Genomic DNA, 18,593 nt, shown 5'->3' with positions numbered 1-18,593 from the left:
AAAGGAGTGTAGTGGCTTGGGGGGATATTTGGGGAAGGTAGGGCTCCAAGTGGCCCTCTCTAATGCTGTGGCTACACTTAGCGCTTCAAAGCGCTGCCGCAGCAGCGCTTTGAAGCGCTAAGTGTAGTCAAAGCGCCAGCGCTGGGAGAGAGCTCTCCCAGCGCTGTCCGTACTCCACCTCCCTGTGGGGAATAATGGACAGCTCTGGGAGCCGTGCTCCCAGCGCTGGGGCTTTGACCACACTGGCGCTTTGCAGCGCCGCAATTTGCAGCGCTGGAGAGGGTGTGTTTTCACACCCTGCTGTAGCACTGCAAATTTGTAAGTGTAGCCAAGCCCTAAATGTTTGTTTAAATCACTTGGTGGTGGCAACGTTACTTAATCCAAGATAATAACAAAAAATTGTGCCTTGGGGAGTTTTTAACCTAAGCTGGTAAAAATAAGCTTAGGGGGCCTTCATGCAGGTCCCCACATCTGTATTTAAAGTTCAGAGCCTAACATGAGCCCACGCAACAAGTTGGGCAAGCAGGGGGTGTTCTGGGTGCAATAAAACAGGGTCTAATTGTGGTGCTGTCTCTCTCAGTGCATAGGTCATTGATCTCCTATAGTTGTATCAGTTTATCTCAGGAACCCCCATGGTGTCCGTTTCTGTCTCAGGCCTTTTCCCTGAAGGGGGAAAAGCCTGGTTCTCCATTCCTCTCTGGAATCTCCACAGCTAGCAGCATGAATTATAAAATGCTCATGTCCATTGACCTAACCTGGTCTTCCCAAGCCCATACATTTCATTTATTATCTAGAAAAAACATCCACTTTAAAAGTCTGTATCTAAAAATGGAAGAGATTATCTGTTCAGGCCAAAGAAAAGGGCCTAATGCCTGATTCCTCATCAGTTGTATCCATATTGGACAATTTGATGCATTTAAAAGTCTAGATCTGTCTCTCGTGTCCATCTGGCTGGTATAGCAGCTCAGCATAAACCTGAACAGGGAGCTAGTGTGTCCTCTCGCAACAGTGCCTCAAAGTTTCAGAAGTGCCTCACCATTTCCTGTTTTGCACTGAGAGAACTGATACATTGTGGGTTGTATTATCGAGCGTGTTGTGTGTAAGGGACAGGAGCAGGGTGATGAGCTGGGTGCTCGGTGAAAAGTGGCAGGAGGAGAGAGATAAATGCTGGGGATTTGGTTGGAGGGGCAGGAGAAATGTTGGAGGTGGAGAAAGTAAAATGATGGGATAGCCTAATTTTGGCAATTAATTTGGTAATTGATCTTTGATTATCAGCAAGTAAGTATGCCCAGTGGTCTGTGATGGGATGTTAGATGGGATGGGATCCGAGTTACTACAGAGAATTCTTTCCTAGGTGTCTGGCTGGTGAGTCTTGCCCACATGCTCAGGGTTTAACTGATCGCCATATTTGGGGTCGGGAAGGAATTTTCCTCCAGGGCAGATTGGCAGAGGCCCTGGAGGTTTTTCGCCTTCCTCTACAGCATGGGGCACGGGTCACTTGCTGGAGGATTCTCTGCACCTTGAGGTCTCTAAACCACGATTTGAGGACTTCAGTAACTCAGACATAGCTTAGGAGTTTGTTACAGGAGTGGGTGGGTGAGAGTCTGTGGCCTGCGTTGTGCAGGAGGTCAGACTAGACGATCATAATGGTCCCGTCTGACCTTAAAGTCTATGAGTCTAAAATGGATTTGTGGGACAGAGACAAGGGGGTGGGAAGAGAGACTGGAGGGAGCTGGCAATAACAGGAGGTGGAGAGGCAGCAGTTGGGTCATAGATGGCTAAGAGGGCAAGGACAGATGTAGAGGGGGTGAGCAGGGAAAGAGGTGCAGAGCGGGTAGAGGACCCACGTCCTTTGGTCATAATTAGTCTATTTTCAGCTCTCAGTGCAGTCAGTTCTGGCCTCCCCCTTCCACACTTATTCACTTTCCCCATCTTAGCCCATTTCTCCCTCAATCCATTCGGCTTTTGTACCTCCAACTCTCCTGCCCACTTTGCACAGCTCCTGCTCTCCCTGTGTCGCACCCCAGCACACATCAGTACGTGCATTTCATGCAGACTGGTTTTTGCTCTGTCAAGGTTGGCAGGTTCGCTGTAGTGAGGATGTGAGGTAAACACCATGCAAATGTGGCAAACTTTGGGTTGTACACATCCCTAAACATCAATGGTACTGAAACAATCAGACCTTCACACACCTCTTCTGTTTTTCTAGTACTTGGGAAATGAAGATTGGCTCAGGCGCTGACTTCTATTTTTGCTGGTGGGTGCTTTCTGCCTTCCAGTTTCACTGTGCACCATGTACATGCTCCTGCCACATACCGGTGACTCATGGGTATTTTTGGGGGGGGGGGTGCTTGTGCCCCAGAGCACCCATGGAGTCTGCACCTACGAACACAGGTGGCATCAGTCAGCAGCGTTGGAGTTATGCCTCTTGTGTGTGCACACTAGCCCAGCGAGATGATGGGACCACAGAATGTCCACCTGTGGGGACTCCACACAGACTGCTAGTGAGTGCTCATACCTCTGAGAGCAGGCATCCTCCCAGGTGGGTCTGGCCTGGGCCTGGACTGAGATGGGCCTGGGGAGGGGCACCTCTCCCCCACAGCTCTGGTGGGGCTGGGCTGGGCTGAGGGAGGGGCGCCTCTCCCCAGCAGCTCGGGTGGGGCTGGGCCAGAGGAGGGGCACCTCTCCCCACCTGTGCATGGCCCTTGAGAGCCCGCTGCACGGCTGCACAGCTTACAGGGAACATAGACATCTCGTGACCCTACGGGGAGGAGAGGCAGATCCGACAAGGAGCTGGGAACTGGGAGGAGAACTGGAAATGGCTGGGCTAAGACTGGGACAAGGAGCTGGGGAGCGGGAGTGGGGATTGGGAATGGCAAGGTGGGGAGATTGGGACTGGGGTGTGGAATCTGAAGGATTGAGACTGGATCGGAAACCTCAGGAGTGGAAACTGGAGCTGGCTAAATGAGGAGACTGAGAGGGGACGAGAAGCCACTGATGTAGGGGAGACTAGGACTGAGACAGGGCAGAAGGGGTCAGGCTTCGGGGGCATGGGTCAAAGAGTCTACGTTCCCTACAGCAGTGGTTCTCAATAAGGGGCAGGTGTAGCCCTGGGGGTACTCAGAGGTCTTCCAGGGGTTACATCCACTCATCTAGATATTGGCCTGGTTTTCCAACAGGCTACATAAAAAGCACTAGTGAAGACAGGACAAAGTAAAATTCCATACAGGCAATGACTTGTTTACATTGCTCTATATGCTACACACAGAAATGTAAGTACAATAGTTATATTCCTGTTGATTTATTTTATAATTATATGGTAAAAATGAGAAAGCAGCAATTTGTCAATAATAGTGTGGCTGTGACACTTCTGTATTTTTGTGTCTGATTTTGTAAGCAAGCAGTTTTCGAGTGAGGTGAAATTTGGGGGTACACAAGACAAATCAGACTCCTGAAAGGGGTGCAGGAAAGGTTGAGAACCCCTGCACTAGAGAACACTCTCCTCCAGGACGTGGAAGGGAACCCAAGACTCCTAAAACTCACCATTTCTCTGCTGTTTGCGAGAGGCTGGGAATGGGTGACAGGGGATGGATCACTTGAGGATTCCCTGTTCTGTTCATTCCCTCTGGGGCACCTGGCATTGGCCACTGTCAGAAGACAGGATACTGGGCTAGATGGACCTTTGGTCTGACCCAGTATGGCCATTCTTATGCTGTCAGCAAACATCTGTGAAGCCCACAGGCAAACTGTCGAATTCCCCTGTAGTGCTCGTCCATACAGAGAGTGACCGCTTCTACAGCTGTCAGTCAGTAACACCATCAGCTCAAGTGGCAGGGGATCTAGAGGTTCCAACTCTGTTGTTGAATCATGTGAGTGTCAATATGATGCTACCTGATGGAATTCTGTTTTTTCAGTTTGCTTTTTTGACAACTAGAAAATTGCACATAAAGAATATGTTAAAAGAACTTTATTGAGGTTCCAAAGTCAAGCATTGCAAAGGTAGGAAATGCCAGGATTGTGATGTTTCCGGTCCAGTTTTGCAAACTCAAAATGTTTAAATAATTCAAACAGCCTTTGGAGAATCAGCTGGATTTTTTATGCTTATTTGAAGAAAACTGAATTTCTAAACCATCTGAGATTCACACATTTATCTAAAAATCTGTTGAGTCTACAGGAAAATTATATAATCACTTTGTATCGAGTTTATTTTTTTCTCGGAAAATGGCACAATTTGTGGGCTGAAAAAGAGTGATATTTTCACTACTATATTAGTAAAAACAAAACTGATTTTAAAAAGGTAAGGATACTAAGTGACAACAACGTTGTGCTGAAACACACATTTAGTATACTGTAGCTGATATATATTTGATCAGTATAAGATATATGATGGCTTAAAAACAAAGAAACGAAGAATTAAAGTATTTGTAAATAAGAGGAAGATACCATTTTAAAAATCAAGGCCCTGATTCAGGAAAACGTATAAGCAGGTGCTTAAATCCATCCCTATTCAGTAAAGCAGCATACGCTTGCGTTCCACTGAAGTCAGAGACCTAAACACGTGCCTAAAGTTAAGCTCATGCTTAAGTCCTTTGCTGAATGGGGAACTAAACAAATTGGACAGAAGGTACAGATCATTACGCTATAAGAGTTAGTGGCAACTTAATATTAGCTATAAACAATAAAATCCATATGCCCCTAGAAGCTCTAAAATTGTTTGAAAACTATCCATCAAAATCAACTGTATATTCGATTGCTCATTGATATGTGTAGATTCATACTCTCGGCACAAGCAAAGCATCACCCCACTATTTTTTGTTTTTGCCCTTGAAAGACTTTGCCAGCACTAGGGCTATGGGAATACATCCTGTGAGTCCTTTTGGCTGTAGACTACAGGGATGGTGAATCATTTCTACTGTTCAAAAAATGAAAGTTCCTTTAATATTTTACTAGACCTGCACTTAGAATCCCCATGTGGCATGAATTATTGTCTAAATCCAATCTCTCTGAATGCTGTGATACAGGATGGCCAGGGAGCAGTGGGAGAGGGGAAATATATAAATCCTAGGCTAATTAAGGTGTGGTTCCCTGAAGACTAGGGAGGGTGGCTGCAGGTTAATTGGAGCACCTGCAGTCAATTAAGGCCCCGTCAGGAACCTAATAAACCCCCCCTGCTTCAGGCAGTTAGGGAGAAGGAGAGAGGATTGGAGCGTAGAGGCATGCTGTGAGATTTGAAAGACCAGCAAACTAAAGTAAGGGACCCTGCCCCAGCAGGGGAGGGAGACTCCCTTCCCCAGTGTCTAAGGACCGAAGGTACCCTACCTAAGGAGGAAGAGGGTAAGAATCTGCAGGGGTTCAGAGGGGCTGGGGCTTAGAGTGAGGAGCAAACCCAGGCCCCTTCCCTCCTTTACCACCTTCCTAGATGACTAGCGGGGACCTTGGTGCTCCGAGAGTAGGGGCAAAGGGTGGCATTTTAGCCCATGTCCTAAACATACAGCTAAGGGTAACATAAAATCTCTCCTTTACCTGTAAAGGGTTAAAAAGCTCAGGTAACCTGGTTGGCACCTGACCAAAAGGACCAATAAGGGGAGAAGATACTTTCAAATCTGTGGGGGAAGGGTTTTTTGGGGGGCTGCTGTTGTTCTCTCGGGAAACAGAGAGAGAGAGACCAAGCAAGTAATCCAGCCCCTACTGAATGATACATCTAAAAGTACAGAAATAGTAAGTAATAGCAAGGAAACGCATTAGAGTATCTTTTGTTTTAGCTTGTGAATTTTCCCTGTGCTAAGAGGGAGGTTTATCCCTGTTTTTGTAACTTTAAAGTTTTGCCCAGAGGGGAATCCTCTGTGTTTTGAATCTGATTGCCCTGTAAAATTACCTTCCATCCTGATTTTACAGAGGTGCTTCTTTTACTTTTTCTTGATAATAAAGTTCTGCTTTTAAAAACCTGATTGGTTTTTAGTGTCCTAAAAACCCAAGGGGCTGGTTGGTGCTCACCTTGGTTACTCTCAAGCCTCCCCAAGAAAGAGGGTGAAGGGGCTTGGGGGAATATTTTGGGGAAACAGGAACTCCAAGTCATCCTTTTCCTGAATCTTTGTCTAACTCACTTGGTGGTGGCAGCAGTACCCATCCAAGGACAAGGAAGGATTTGTACCTTGGGGAAGTTTTTAACCTAAGCTGGTAGAAATAAGCTTAGGGGGTCTTTCATGCGGGTCCCCACATCTGTACCCTAGAGTTTAGAGTGGGGAGGAAACCCTGACAGCCTCCGGCCAAGAAAAGCACAGGACCCACGATACTAACATCGGCCATCTTGTCAAAGCTTTTATCTCCTGTGTTCCTAAGTACTGTACATGGACCAAAATGGTGAGCAGGCATGGAGTTATCTAGGAATGGTCAAAAATTCTCAGTCAAAACTGTTTTTGACAGAAAATTGGGTTTTCAACTAACCTGAGTTTTTTCCATGGAATGTATCTGCTTTCTGTGGAAAATTACAAACTTATTCACTGAAAACCAAAAAGTTCTCCCCCAAAACCTCAAAAGTTTATTTTTTCTGTTTTTAACAAAATGAAATGTTTAGCAGAAAACGTTGACAAAAATTTTTTTTTATTTGTTTTTGTGGTGGTGAAATTTTGCACAGGAGTTTAAAAAATCTGACCAGTTCTAGTAGTATCCTATTGCATCACAAAATTTCAAGCATACTATAAGCACATAGCATTCTGCTAGTAGACGGGCACAAACATTAAATTTCACCAAAACTTCCTAGAAGGCTCATTTTAAAATCTCAAAAATCTAATTAAATTTATTCAACCCTTTCGTAACAGGAGTCAATTAATTTGTCAATGAGTTTTAATGCTAAACCTCTGAAAGCAAGAAAAACATTTGTGGAGATACAAAGCAAATCAAAATCCGTCTTGCAATGAAATGCTAACTACAATATCAACTATGAAGAGTGTACTGTAATGTGATAATAGTGGATATCTAAGAATCACTTTCTAACACTTTCTAATATTGCTGTACTGGAATAAAGAAGACCCATAGTTTTGCTTCCACAGTGAGGCCAGCATGACACATTGTACATAGACCAATTTATTCACAGCTTCACAATGGGTTATATTTAGAAATTTGGTGTGTTTGGTATGTCTTAACCAGCCCCCACTATTCCCAATGAATGGCAAGCCTGAACTTTCTTACCCATGAAAAGAGTAAGATTGATTAATACTGGGTTCAAGAAGGACTCTCCAGGTTGTGTGTGTTAGATGGCAGTACTGTGTGTGTGAAAAGCTGGACATATTTCACAAGGCCCTATCCCTGTGGGGAAGGTTGGAGAACTGCATAGGAAGACTGTTGGGTTTTTTTTTTCATTCAGCTAGACAAAATACTTTAAAAGCCAAGATCGAACCTCTTTATCCTAAGCCTATGAAAATAAAAACATTTGGTTTTGGTTTTGTTTAAGCTTGGTTCAGTCTTAGCCACCTTGTAGAGAGGGGAAATACAATTATGATTATGAACTTATATTTGCTGTCTAGCAAAATCTGAGTATCTGTTAATTGCATGGGTTCTCCAGTATCATGAACAAGCTACAAAAATAGCATATCTATTTTATATTACAAGCATTTTCTTTTTTCACGTATGGCTTAAATATCAGGTGTAGCAGACCTATAATATTCCCTCCAACACACACAGTCCTTACTGGAAAAAGTGTCATCAGAGGGGGTGGGCTTGTCCTGACTCTCGATCAATCTCTTATCTGTCCATCAAGCTTAATTTGACAGGAGGGATAACGTAGCATTCGGGAGTATGGTGGTGGAGCTGAGTACTGACCCTGGGGCATTTCCTAATCCCCCTGGCCTGTATGGCTGGAACAATTCTGTTTATTTCTGAGCCCATACCGGAATCTGTGTTTGTATTGGAGCAAGTGGTTTTGCACAGTATTTAAAATAGGCACCAACCTTGCTGGCTTGGCAGTTACGAGCAATTTCAAGGCAAGCGAAACAAAATTCAACGTGACATTGTGGACATACAATATATTTGCACTTTTCCATGTGCTCAATGAGTCGCCCACAGGTGGGACAAGCACGGATGGAGGGACAGTTTTTTATTTCACTTCCTGGAAGATCTTTCAGCTTGCAGTTTGCTAAGACTTCCAGGGACTGGTTCTTGCATCCCTCATTTTCACACCTCTCGGATGGTGCTCCAGCACCTTTCCAGGGCTTCAGGCACTGCCAGCAGAACTCAAAGACTTCCCCCTTCAGTGAATGGCAGAGGATACAGACCACCCTCAGGTTTTTCAGATCACGGCGTTCCACATAGCTTTTGCAGTTGGGACACTTAGAGGAAAAAACAAATTTCAGACATGAGTGAGACTGTTATTCCATCCTTTTTAAAAAGAAAGTGACACAAAATGGTATTTACATAGCTTCTGGAGTTCCTTCCCATTTTACAGACCACTGTAAAGATGTGTGTGTGCCCTTTTGACTTTTTTATGATTTTATAATGAAGGCCTGAAAGGGTATTTTCCTCCCCAAAAACACTTATTGTTTTTGATTATTTGCCACAGAAATATCAGGAACATCAAGTCTTAGGCCTTGTCTACACTATACAGTTTTGTCAACAAAAGTCAGCTTTTGTCGACAGAACAGTGGAGGTGTACACACTGAAATGCTCCTCCGGCCGATGTCACTCCCCTGCTTTGTTGACACAATAAAACCATCTCAACGAAAGGCCCAGGGCTTATGTCAGTGCAGTTAGGGCAACAGTGTCTGTGTAGACACTGCATTCCTTACATCAGTCATTGGGTGTCATTCTTGTCAATTTCACAGTTCTGGCGGAGCCGTGATATTGACAAGAAAGCTGCTCCCAGCTCCAGAGCTGGGCTGCTGCCTGGTCTCTGCTCCAAGCCAGACTGCCACCCAGGCTCCCTCCTCCCCTCTGGGAGCCCTGCTGCCCGACAGGGTCCCAGGTATCCACTTCCCACCGGGAGCATGGCAGCCGACTGGACTCTGGGTGCGGATTTCCCCACTGGAGGTGAAAAGTCCTGGGCTGCTTTTCTTCTCCCCTCCAGCCCCAGCTAAGAGCAGAGAGGTGAGAAGCTGGGGGCAGGCTGGGCTCCTGGCAGGGAGCTGTGAAGAGCTGAGCGCCTTGGCGCTCAGCCCCCTATGCTGCCTCTTGTCAGTCAGCAGGAGCGGTCCTGGTGAGGTCGCGCACCACCGACAGAAGGAGGGTAGTGTGGACATCAGCCATCACAGTAATTAATGCAGTGGCTGTAAGTCAACCTAACATAGATCAACTTCTCTTTAGTACAGACGTAGCCTTTGCTTTTGCTGACGATCACCATTGGCAAATCAGGGAAATGGATTGGGGGCACTCCAGCTCTTCGTGATAGGGTGGGGTGTGGTGAATCTTTCACAGAGCTTTTCGTATCACTTTTTGCTAGGCATTTGAATGAAAGAGGTGTTTATGCAGTTTGAGTCAAAATCCATTGTTCTCACAATCGGGTTCATTTCCTTGCTTTCTGTATGTTCCGATCCCACTAGTTTCATTCTTACAGCATAAAACGGGATGGACAAGCCTTGAATTTCTAACATTAAAAGAGCCCAGGAGGCTGGGGAAGCAGGCAGTTCAGGCGTCCTTTATTTACATCATGAAGAACTTAAAAGGAAACAAATAGGTTACCTAGCAGTAGTTGTGGTTTCTTATGATTCGCCTCTGTGCAGTCACATTCATGGAATGGTACTCCCAGTGCCTGTAGGATCAGGAAATCCCTAGAAAACCATGTTTGTAAGGGCTGCAAAAATGCTTCCTCACCAGCCTGTGAGGTTATATAAGGGGCTGCAGCCCGTTTCTTTTCCTGAAACCCACTGTTGCAGATATACAGAGAACTCCCAGGTTGAGGGGAAGGAGGAAGGGGCATGGCAGCTCTTAAGGAAGCACAGTCACCGCTAGGTAGTGATTTTCCTCTTTCAGAGACTCTGCATTCCTGCTTTTGGGAGGTCAGTGAGCAGAACAGCCCATGTGGAAGGTGGGCTGAGGAGTACTCGGTTAAATACAGGTTGTAACACGGCTCTCCCAGTCCAGCACTGGCCAAGTGTGAGGAGCAGTGGAAGCAAAATGTGTGAATCAAACTCTACATCGCTGCTCTGCATATTTCGGAGACAGAGATATCTCAGACAGTCGATGGCAGCCGAGAGAACCCTGTGGCGTGAGTCCCAAGCAGTGCGTAAGATTATACATGAGGCCAGGGGTGGAGCTTCCAGATTGATATAGAGAATTCTGCTGTCCCTTGGGATAAAGGTCCTGAGAGAGAGGCCGGTACTGTGGGGGGTCTGGAACAACTCTGGAAGGTAAGTATGTCGCTGCTCCCTTGGCTATGCTGGAACAATCAGGATCAACCTTGCTTTGTCTTGGTGGACCTTTTTGAATGGCCAGCGTGACGGGGGTGAACTGGAAGAAATGCATACAGCAGATCCTTGCTCCAGTCCAGGAGGAAAGCATCTATCAGAGATTACTGTTTATAAGCAGGCAGGAGCAAGCAGAGGGGACATTTGGAATTCTCTCTGGAGGCAAAGAAATGTATGTCTGGCATTCCCTGCCTGCTGAGGAGACAGCTCTTCAGTGTTGAGCTGCTCTGCTGAGAACTTCTTTGCACATTCTTCTCTCCTGGTTGCAGACCAATGCCAGAATCTCATATTGTCTTCGCACAGTGCTAGAGAGAGAGCTCCGCCTTGCTCGTAGTACATTGCTGTGGTTTTGTGTGAACAACCTGGCCTTGGGGAAAGAATTCTTTGGCCCAGCGAATGGCTTTTGCGTCCCACTTGTTCCCAGGGTCATGGATGACTACTAGCTCTCGGAAGCCCCGTGCAGATTGGAAACATTTGCAATGATTACAGCCAAGGGAGCTGGGTGGTTAAAGCAAACTCCCTGTAGCTCACTATCTCTGGGTCTGTGTGGGGGTGGGGAGTAGATCATTGTCCATGGGTGCAGAATAAGAAGACTTGGCCCCATTTAGTTTTTCTCCAAAGCTGCAGAGAGCAAAAAATTCGGAGCTGAGATTCTGCAAGTCAGTCTGCGCCAGTTGCTGCAGCAGACAAGATAAGCGGGACCCTAAGATGTCAGCCAGCTCCCCTTCTCGGGAGCCAGAAGCCCGTGGCTGATGTATAGGACAATCCCATCCTGAACAGCAGCTTGCAGTATATTAAGCGGTAGATCCCTGGCCTCCATGAACAGTGGTGGTGACCTCCTACTTGACAGGAGTGCACCCTTCTCCCTAGAAACAACGAGGAGTCCTTGTGGCACCTTAGAGACTAACACATTTATTTGGACATAAGCTTTCGTGGGCTATAACGCACTTCATCAGATGCATGGAGTGGAAAATACAGGCCCAATGGACACAGCTTTCCAGAAGGTTCGGGAAACTTGAGGTGTCAGGCGCACCATCCCATGAGTGGGAATGTACAGAGGACCTTGAAATCGTGCTTTCCTCTGCAGGTCACCTTTCAGGAGATACTCTGTTCTCTGTCTGCTCCATTTCCTGCACATGCCCAGCTACATAAATAAGGTCAATGTCCCCCTGCTCTGTTAGGGATGTGAGCTATGTGAGGCCAGGGAGAGGAACAGCTGGATTCAGGATGTCTGCTCCTTGAGATGCCCTGGATCAGTAACCAGCAGCATCACTGTCATGGTGCAACATGGAAGCTGCTGCAACAGCACCAGCAGGAGCCGCACAGCTTCACCATTATCTACAAGGTGCCTTCATGAATAAAACAAAGGCAGAGGTGTGAAGGAAGAGAGAAGCAGTAAGGATCCGGACTCACCTCTTTGAAGTCATGGTAATATTTAGCTGCAAACTTTGCAAGTTTTTCTTCAAAGTTCCGTTGCTCTGTTTCAGTGAGTGAAGCATTCCGACGGACTTCCGCATAGGACCATTCTGCCCCACATTTCCCCCCATTAACATCAGCAGGACAGTGAAACTTCAAGTGACCCTGTAGGCCAGGAAAGCAGAGAAGATCAAGAGGCAAAGCTGTGAAATTTGAAACCTGTGCCATATTACAAGCCACCTCTTAAGGCTAGCATTAACTCCATCTTAATAGAGTTGCTTGTTTGGAATTTGGATCTACTTGTACTGATGAGATTCTGGTGGTGCTGGAGGTGTTAAAAAAGGTCAGAATTGTGCTTTCTCTGATTTCTGAAGCAGCTTAATTCTTCATTTCTCTCACTTTGTTGAGGCATTGTGTGTGTGTGTGTGTGTGTGTGTATATATAGTCATAAGTAGTGATGAGCTGCCAAAATATTAACAACCGGTTCCCTCCTCCTCACCTCACGAGGGGGTCGTGCCCCCCCCGGGGGTCATGCCCCCCATGTTTTTGACACCCCCCCCGGGGACCCATGACCCATCCCCCTCTTCCCTGTCCCCTAACTGCCCTTTGCAGCCCTATCCAACCCCTCCTCTCATTCTTGATGGCCCCCCGGGTCCCCTGCCCCATCCAACCACCCCTTCTCTCTGTCCCCGAGTGCCCCCACCACCACATCCAACCCCTGCTCCTTTCTGATTTCCCCCCGGGACCCTTGCCCCCATTCAATCCCCCTGTTCCCTGCCCTCTGACTGCCCCGGCCCCTATCCACCCCTCCACAACCCACCGAACACCCCCTCCCCGCCCCCTGACCCCCCGGCCCGGGGCCAGGACTGCGCCACGCGGCCGGGACCTCGACGGGCGCCGCGGGGCCTGACTCCCCGGGCCGGCGCCGGAGCCGGAGCCGTGGGGCCCGACTCCCCGGGCCAGGTTGGCACTGGGGCCGGAGCCACGGGTCCCGAGCTGGACCAGGTCCGAGCCACACAGCTGGGACCAGCCCGAGCTGGGGGTGCTTGGCTGGGACCGGGCTGGGGCACTCGGCCAGGGCCAGGGGGAGCCATCCCGCCGCGCCCCACCCCGCCCAGCTTACCTCCTGCCTGCTGCTTCAGGCTTCCCGCGAACATTTGATTCGCGGGAAGCAGGGGAAGGGGAGGAGAAGGAGGGCGGAGCATTCAGGGGAAAGGGGGAGGTGAGCTGTGGCCGGGGGCCGGGTGGACAGCTGCCCGAGCCTTTGTTAAATTTAAAAGCTTTTTAGAACCGGTTGTCCTGGAACAACCGGTTCTAAAAAGGCTTCTAAATTTAACAACCGGTTCTTGCGAACTGGTGCCAACCGGCTGGAGCTCACCACTGGTCATAATCAACCTTCACTTCCTATTAATTTTTTTTTAAATAACTTGCTAATCTAAGGCTTATGAATGTGTCACTGAGTCATCAGCAAGGGAAATATTTATAAACTTATTTAAAGGCGTATATTTGTGAAATATTTCCTGAAGCAACAAACCATAGTCATGGCTAAAAACTCATATTTGGGGGGGGGGGGAATCAATGATTTGAAGAAAAATTGCTCTGACTCTGTGGTTGCCATTCTGGCCACCTATGCTGTTTTGTGGGGCTACTTATAAAATTACTCTTCTTTCTTTTAGTATTTAACACTTCTTTCCCTATTTTTGTCTAGCTCTTTATGTTCTCATCCGTTCTGTATGTGCCCAGCTTGGAAAGCTGCAACGAGCAATTCCAGCCGCAGTAGGCTGTTTAATCCACCTTATGTTCTCTTTGGTGTTTGAGGAATTTCAGGTTCTCAGCCACTCAGCCTGCCTTCTTTCTTAAACTTAAGGCTGGCTCAGGGGTCGGCAACCTTTCAGAAGTGCTGTGCCGAGTCTTCATTTATTCACTCTAATTTAAGGTTTCGCGTGCCACTAATACATTTTAATGCTTTTAGAGGGCCTGTCGCTAGCTCAGCGTTCTGCTGGAATATCTACTTGGAAAGTTACATGCATCTTTTCCATTTGGCTGAGTTCGTCTTTTACCTGGCTGCCAGTGGGAGGGAGACGTCTAGGTGTTGGCAGGGAGTGGGAATTGAAACCAAGTGAGACAAACCAAGTGCTCTTTTGAGGTGGCAGGTGGAGCTGCCTGTTGACAGCTCTGAGGAAGTCAGTCACTGCTGTGTCAGGGCTCTGGCTGCGTTCAGTGTCTTGTATATAATGTGGCCTCACCTCATTGCTTTGTGTACCCCTGACATTACAATATCATTACAACCAAAAGTACCAACCCAGCCCAGGAATTGCTGGATTTCTTGTCACATTTCCAGCACAATTTTGCAGACTCAAAAGGTTCAAAGAACTCAAAGGCTTTAAAAATAGCATCTGTGCTTCAGTTGTTTATTTGAAATAGACCCTTTGAACTTTCTCAGGTTCTCTTATCACTGGAAAGAATTATCCCTTTGCATCACAGGTAGTTACTTATTTCTCATGGGCAGGGAGGGACGCAGGGGATGGGAGGGGAAATAACAGTAAATGGTCTCAGAATGTCCCACATTACTAGTTGAAGACAGTTTTCCCACTTGACAGAACATTTCAATATATCAAGGGACATATCTCTGGAAGAAACCAAGAGTATTAAAAACACGTAGTATGGCTTTTCTGACACTCTTCTGTGTTCTCTTACCTCGTCTAACAGACTTCGGCACCAACCTGTTAAGGAACCAGGATCTGCAGCATGTCCACAAGACATTTCCACCCTCATGAGATCATCATCATCACCTGACAAGCAAGGAGACACTAGCTGAATTAACATAAAAATCCTCTCAAACTGAGTGTGTTTATCAAGTCTGGATCTTTGGTCTGGGAGATTCTGCACACACACACCCAGTACTGAAGCAACTGGCAGAAGATGTGTCTAGGGTGCACATATTTACAAAAGTTCCTCTGGGATTTAGGGACTCAAGTCTCATTGGCTTTCAATGGGACACGTGGGACTTGCACTTTTAAAACTCTGAGGTGCTTTTGAAAAACTGGTGTTACACATTTTAAATATTTTCTCCTTCAGCTTTCCTTATTTGGTTCAGACCATTCTTTTTACCCTTTGGGGAAAGAGGTCTTCTGTTGCCTTCCCAGAACCCTGAGGACCCCCATCTTTCCTGCTTAGAAAGGATGTTGTTAAAGCAAAAGATTGGGAGTCAGGTGATCTGAGTTCTAGTCCCACTCAGTGGCGGATTTAGAGTTAGTGGGGCCCTGTGCTCAGCTTCATTTTTGGGGCCACTCCTTGGGACCCAGCTAAGAAAAAGAACTTTCTCTCTTCTCTCCCCCCCCCCTGCACCCCATTTTTCATTCTTTTTTTTTTCTTCCTCCTCCTCCTATAAGTAACAGGAAGTAAATGAAAATAAAGTGAGGTACCTTGATTGTTTTTGGAGACTAACTTATTTTTCCAAAAAACACTTGAAAATCACTGAGGGTCTCAGCGGACCACTTAATGATCTTTCCAAATATTGTTTGTACTGTTTGCTAACTATTGTAAAGCACTTTGGATAAGAGCACTTACAAAAATGTAAAAAAAATAAAATAAATAAAGTTGGGGTGTGGGGTCTGGCCAGGACTTAGGGTGTGGGAGGGGGCTCAGGGCTAGGGGTGCAGGGTCTGAGGAAGTTAGGGTGCAGGAGCAGGTTGGGGTGCAGGGTCTAGCCAGGAGTTAAGGTGCAGGAGCGGGCTCAGGGCTGGGGTTGGGGTTGGGGTGTGGAGCGCTTGCCTGGGATAGCTCCCGTTTGGTGTGAGGGGTGCAGGTTGGGATGTGGGGGGGGGTGCAGGAGTCATCATGGGCAGGGGGCTGGGTGTGTGTGAAGGGGTGCAGGAGTCAGGGAGGGTAGGTGGCTGGGTGTGTGTGAGGGGGGTGCTGGAGTCAGGGCTGTAGGTGCAGGCTGTGAGGGCGGTCAGGTGCAGGAGGGGGCGCAGGGTTGGGGACGGTGGTTGGGGGGTGGCGGGTAGCGGGGGAGGCTCCCATTTGGTGCGAAGGGTGCAGGTGGGAATGTGGGGTGGGGGTGCAGGAGTCAGGGCATGGGGTGTGGGGCTGGGAGTGTGTGAGGGGTGCAGGAGTCAGGGCAGAGAGTGGGGCCTGGGGTCATGGGAGTGCTCCCAGCTCCCTGCCCTGAGCGGCTCATGGCAGGGAGCTGGGGGGCGGATGCTTAGGGGCCCCGACTTTGATCCGCCCTGCCCCGATTCCACCCCTTTCCCCAAGGCCCCGCTCTTGCCTCTTCTCCACCTCCTCCCCCAAGCGTGCTGTGGCCCCGCCCTTCTCCCTCCCTCCCGGAGATGGCAAACAGTTGTATGGCGGTGGGGGAAGTGCTGGGAGGGAGGGATGGGAATGTGGCATGCTTGGGGGAGGGGTGAGCTTGGCTGTCAGTGGGGGCAGAGCCTGCAGCAAGAACCCCAGGAGCGGGCAGGACCAAGCTGCCGCCGCCGCAGCTTCCTGGCCCTGGGGCCCCCTGTCATTGGGGGGGGGCAGTGCCAGGACACCTTGCTGTGTTTAGTGTAAATCCGCCTCTGGTCCCACTACCACAGACTTCCTGAGCCTTCTTCCTCATGGTCCTTTGGCTCCTTCAGGCCAGCGCAGCTGCCATAAAAATGCACAGAGCATGTACAGGGCCCCCCCCTACAGACTATCACCTGGTACAGGAAGGGGAAACTCTCCTGTTACTTGCAACAGCTCCACCCAAAAGAGACTGTATCACAAAATTAGCAATAATACGGCATTTCTTCCGGCCGACTTTCTCGCGCGCTAAGATGAACTTGTAAAACTATTGTAACATCGCTATCTGATTTCTCCCACCATAATCGTCATAGTCTCCATCTCGTTCCTTGGATGTCCTGACATTTTCCTGGCTTTTTGACCACTGCTACATGTTGAACTGTGGGCTCCATTAAGCTGTCTGCAGCGATGCTCAAGACTATTTTACAAAATGCTCAGTACAAGCCAACCAGTAAATCTGGGGGGTCCATGACCCAACAGGCCCCCACTGTTGCCTCTGTCGGTATGAAATCCACCAAGGGCTTTTTACGTCTTTTGACACAGATACTTTTACATTAGTTCCATTTAAAGTAATGATCATTTTCATACCCTCTTTCAGCTTCTTAGCTGGGGCAGGATCTGTGTTCTGATCCACCCGCCTGGCCACGAATGGGCAGAGTCTCAGGTGCGTAAAAGGGGGCATATTCCCTCCCCCCCACATCTATGGCTACAGCATAGGTGGGCTCTAAAGGCTTCATCTGCTTCCCTAATGCCACCCCTTTCCCCACCATTCCTCTCTCCGGACACCCCAGAGAAGCGGGAGAAAAGTGTCCACGCATACTGCTTGCACCCAGCCGTCGCTTCTCCTAATGAGCTGTGTGTGCTGAACAGGAAACTTCAGGGTGCAAAGTCACCAAATGGCAGGTTTGAGACTCAGGTAATTCACATAATGATTTTAAGTTTCTGCTTTGCTCTCATGCTTCAAAATGGCTTGAACATCTGGTTACACAAACTCCAATTCCATTTCAGAATGGTGAGACAATACCCCTTCACCTCTCCCACAGTGCATTTGCCACAAGCAAGGAAGGACCTAAGTTATCAGGCTGATAGCAAATGAAAATGCTGCCCAGAATTACCTGTGATATCGTCCTTTCGACGAACAAACTTTGGTGCAGGCTCTTCGTTTTCTTTCCTAAAAAATTCCATAGTCTTAGCTGGAGACACAAAGGGGACAGAAAAGACCCCTGCAAAAATTATCGCTCAGGGGAGAGAGCGTCTGCTCTGTCCTGTACAATGGTACAATTTGCTTTGACAAATCTCTGGGTTAGGATTACAAAGCTAGCTAGAAGTGGTTTCACTTTGGGCTGGTTAATGACTCCTCCCTCTCCAGCTGCATCATTCAACACTCATGCTGCAGAAGGGAGCTGCTCCTTTCATTTCCCTGTTTCCCACTCTGTGAGGCCCAGAGAGCGTCAGTTCAAAAACGTCCAGTCTACATACAGGGGGAGCAACAGTTTTGCCATGACAATTGTTACGAGAAAGCCCTGATTAAAAGGGCTCAAATGATAAAAATGTTACTTAGGATGCACATCTAAGTCATAGACAGTGTTTTGTATCTAAAATGACTTTTTACTTTTCATATTTAGTGTGAGTAACAGCAGCAGAAGAGCATGAGCAGAGAAAAGTAAACAATTTTGAGTCTGTCTCCACCAAAAACATCCAGTGGTTTGAGCATTGGCCTGCTAAACCCAGGGTTGTGAGTCCTTGAGGGGGCCATTTAGGGATCTGGGGCAACAATCAGTACTTGGTCCTGCTAGTGAAGGCAGGGGGCTGGACTCAATGACCTTTCAAGGTCCCTTCCAGTTCTAGGAGATAGATATATCTCCAATTATAAAAAAAAAAAAGTTTTTTAAATGTAATTTAATTTTTATTTCTGGGGAGAGAATGTTCTGCTGTCCTGGTCCCTTATTTGACAGCAGGGCTGTCACTGACAGGGGCGGCTCTAGGCACCAGCAAAACAAGCTGGTGCCTAGGGCGGCCAAATCTAGGGGGCGTCCCCTGCCGCCGAGGGGGGGCGGCAGGCTGGGCCGGCGGACCTGCCGCAGTCATGCCTGCGGGAGGTCCACCGGAGCCCCGGGATGACCGGACCTGCCGGCCCCGGGATGACCGGACCTGCCGCAGGCATGACTGCGGAGGGGGCGCTCGTCCCGCGGCTCGGCTGGACCTCCCGCAGCCATGGCTGCGGCAGCTGAA

The 18,593-nt window shown here is 48.1% G+C and overlaps 1 protein-coding gene across 1 annotated transcript; it reads right to left on the bottom strand.

Annotated features, from left to right (window-relative positions):
- Positions 1 to 6,583: 6,583 nt before the first annotated feature.
- On the bottom strand, positions 6,584 to 17,641 carry LOC120403203 (uncharacterized protein DDB_G0292642-like). The gene is made up of 4 exons (XM_039534059.1): positions 17,477 to 17,641; positions 14,508 to 14,602; positions 11,808 to 11,975; positions 6,584 to 8,324 (listed from the first exon to the last, which is right to left on the bottom strand). Exons 1-4 carry the CDS (start codon positions 17,544 to 17,546, stop codon positions 7,869 to 7,871), a joined length of 789 nt encoding a protein of 262 aa, XP_039389993.1. The 5' UTR covers positions 17,547 to 17,641; the 3' UTR covers positions 6,584 to 7,868.
- Positions 17,642 to 18,593: the final 952 nt, after the last annotated feature.

This window comes from Mauremys reevesii, linkage group 4, assembly GCF_016161935.1.
Source record: "Mauremys reevesii isolate NIE-2019 linkage group 4, ASM1616193v1, whole genome shotgun sequence".
Classification (NCBI taxonomy): Eukaryota; Metazoa; Chordata; order Testudines; family Geoemydidae; genus Mauremys; species Mauremys reevesii.
This window is presented reverse-complemented; position numbering and strand designations above follow the sequence as displayed.

Coding starts and splice junctions, on each gene's coding strand:
- LOC120403203 (XM_039534059.1), bottom strand. CDS start 17,546: ATGGAATTTTTTAGGAAAGAAAACGAAGAGCCTGCACCAAAGTTTGTT. Junction 14,603..17,476: donor TCGAAAGGACGATATCACAG/GTAATTCTGGGC, acceptor CTTGCTTGTCAG/GTGATGATGATGATCTCATG. Junction 11,976..14,507: donor GCCGAAGTCTGTTAGACGAG/GTAAGAGAACAC, acceptor CCTGGCCTACAG/GGTCACTTGAAGTTTCACTG.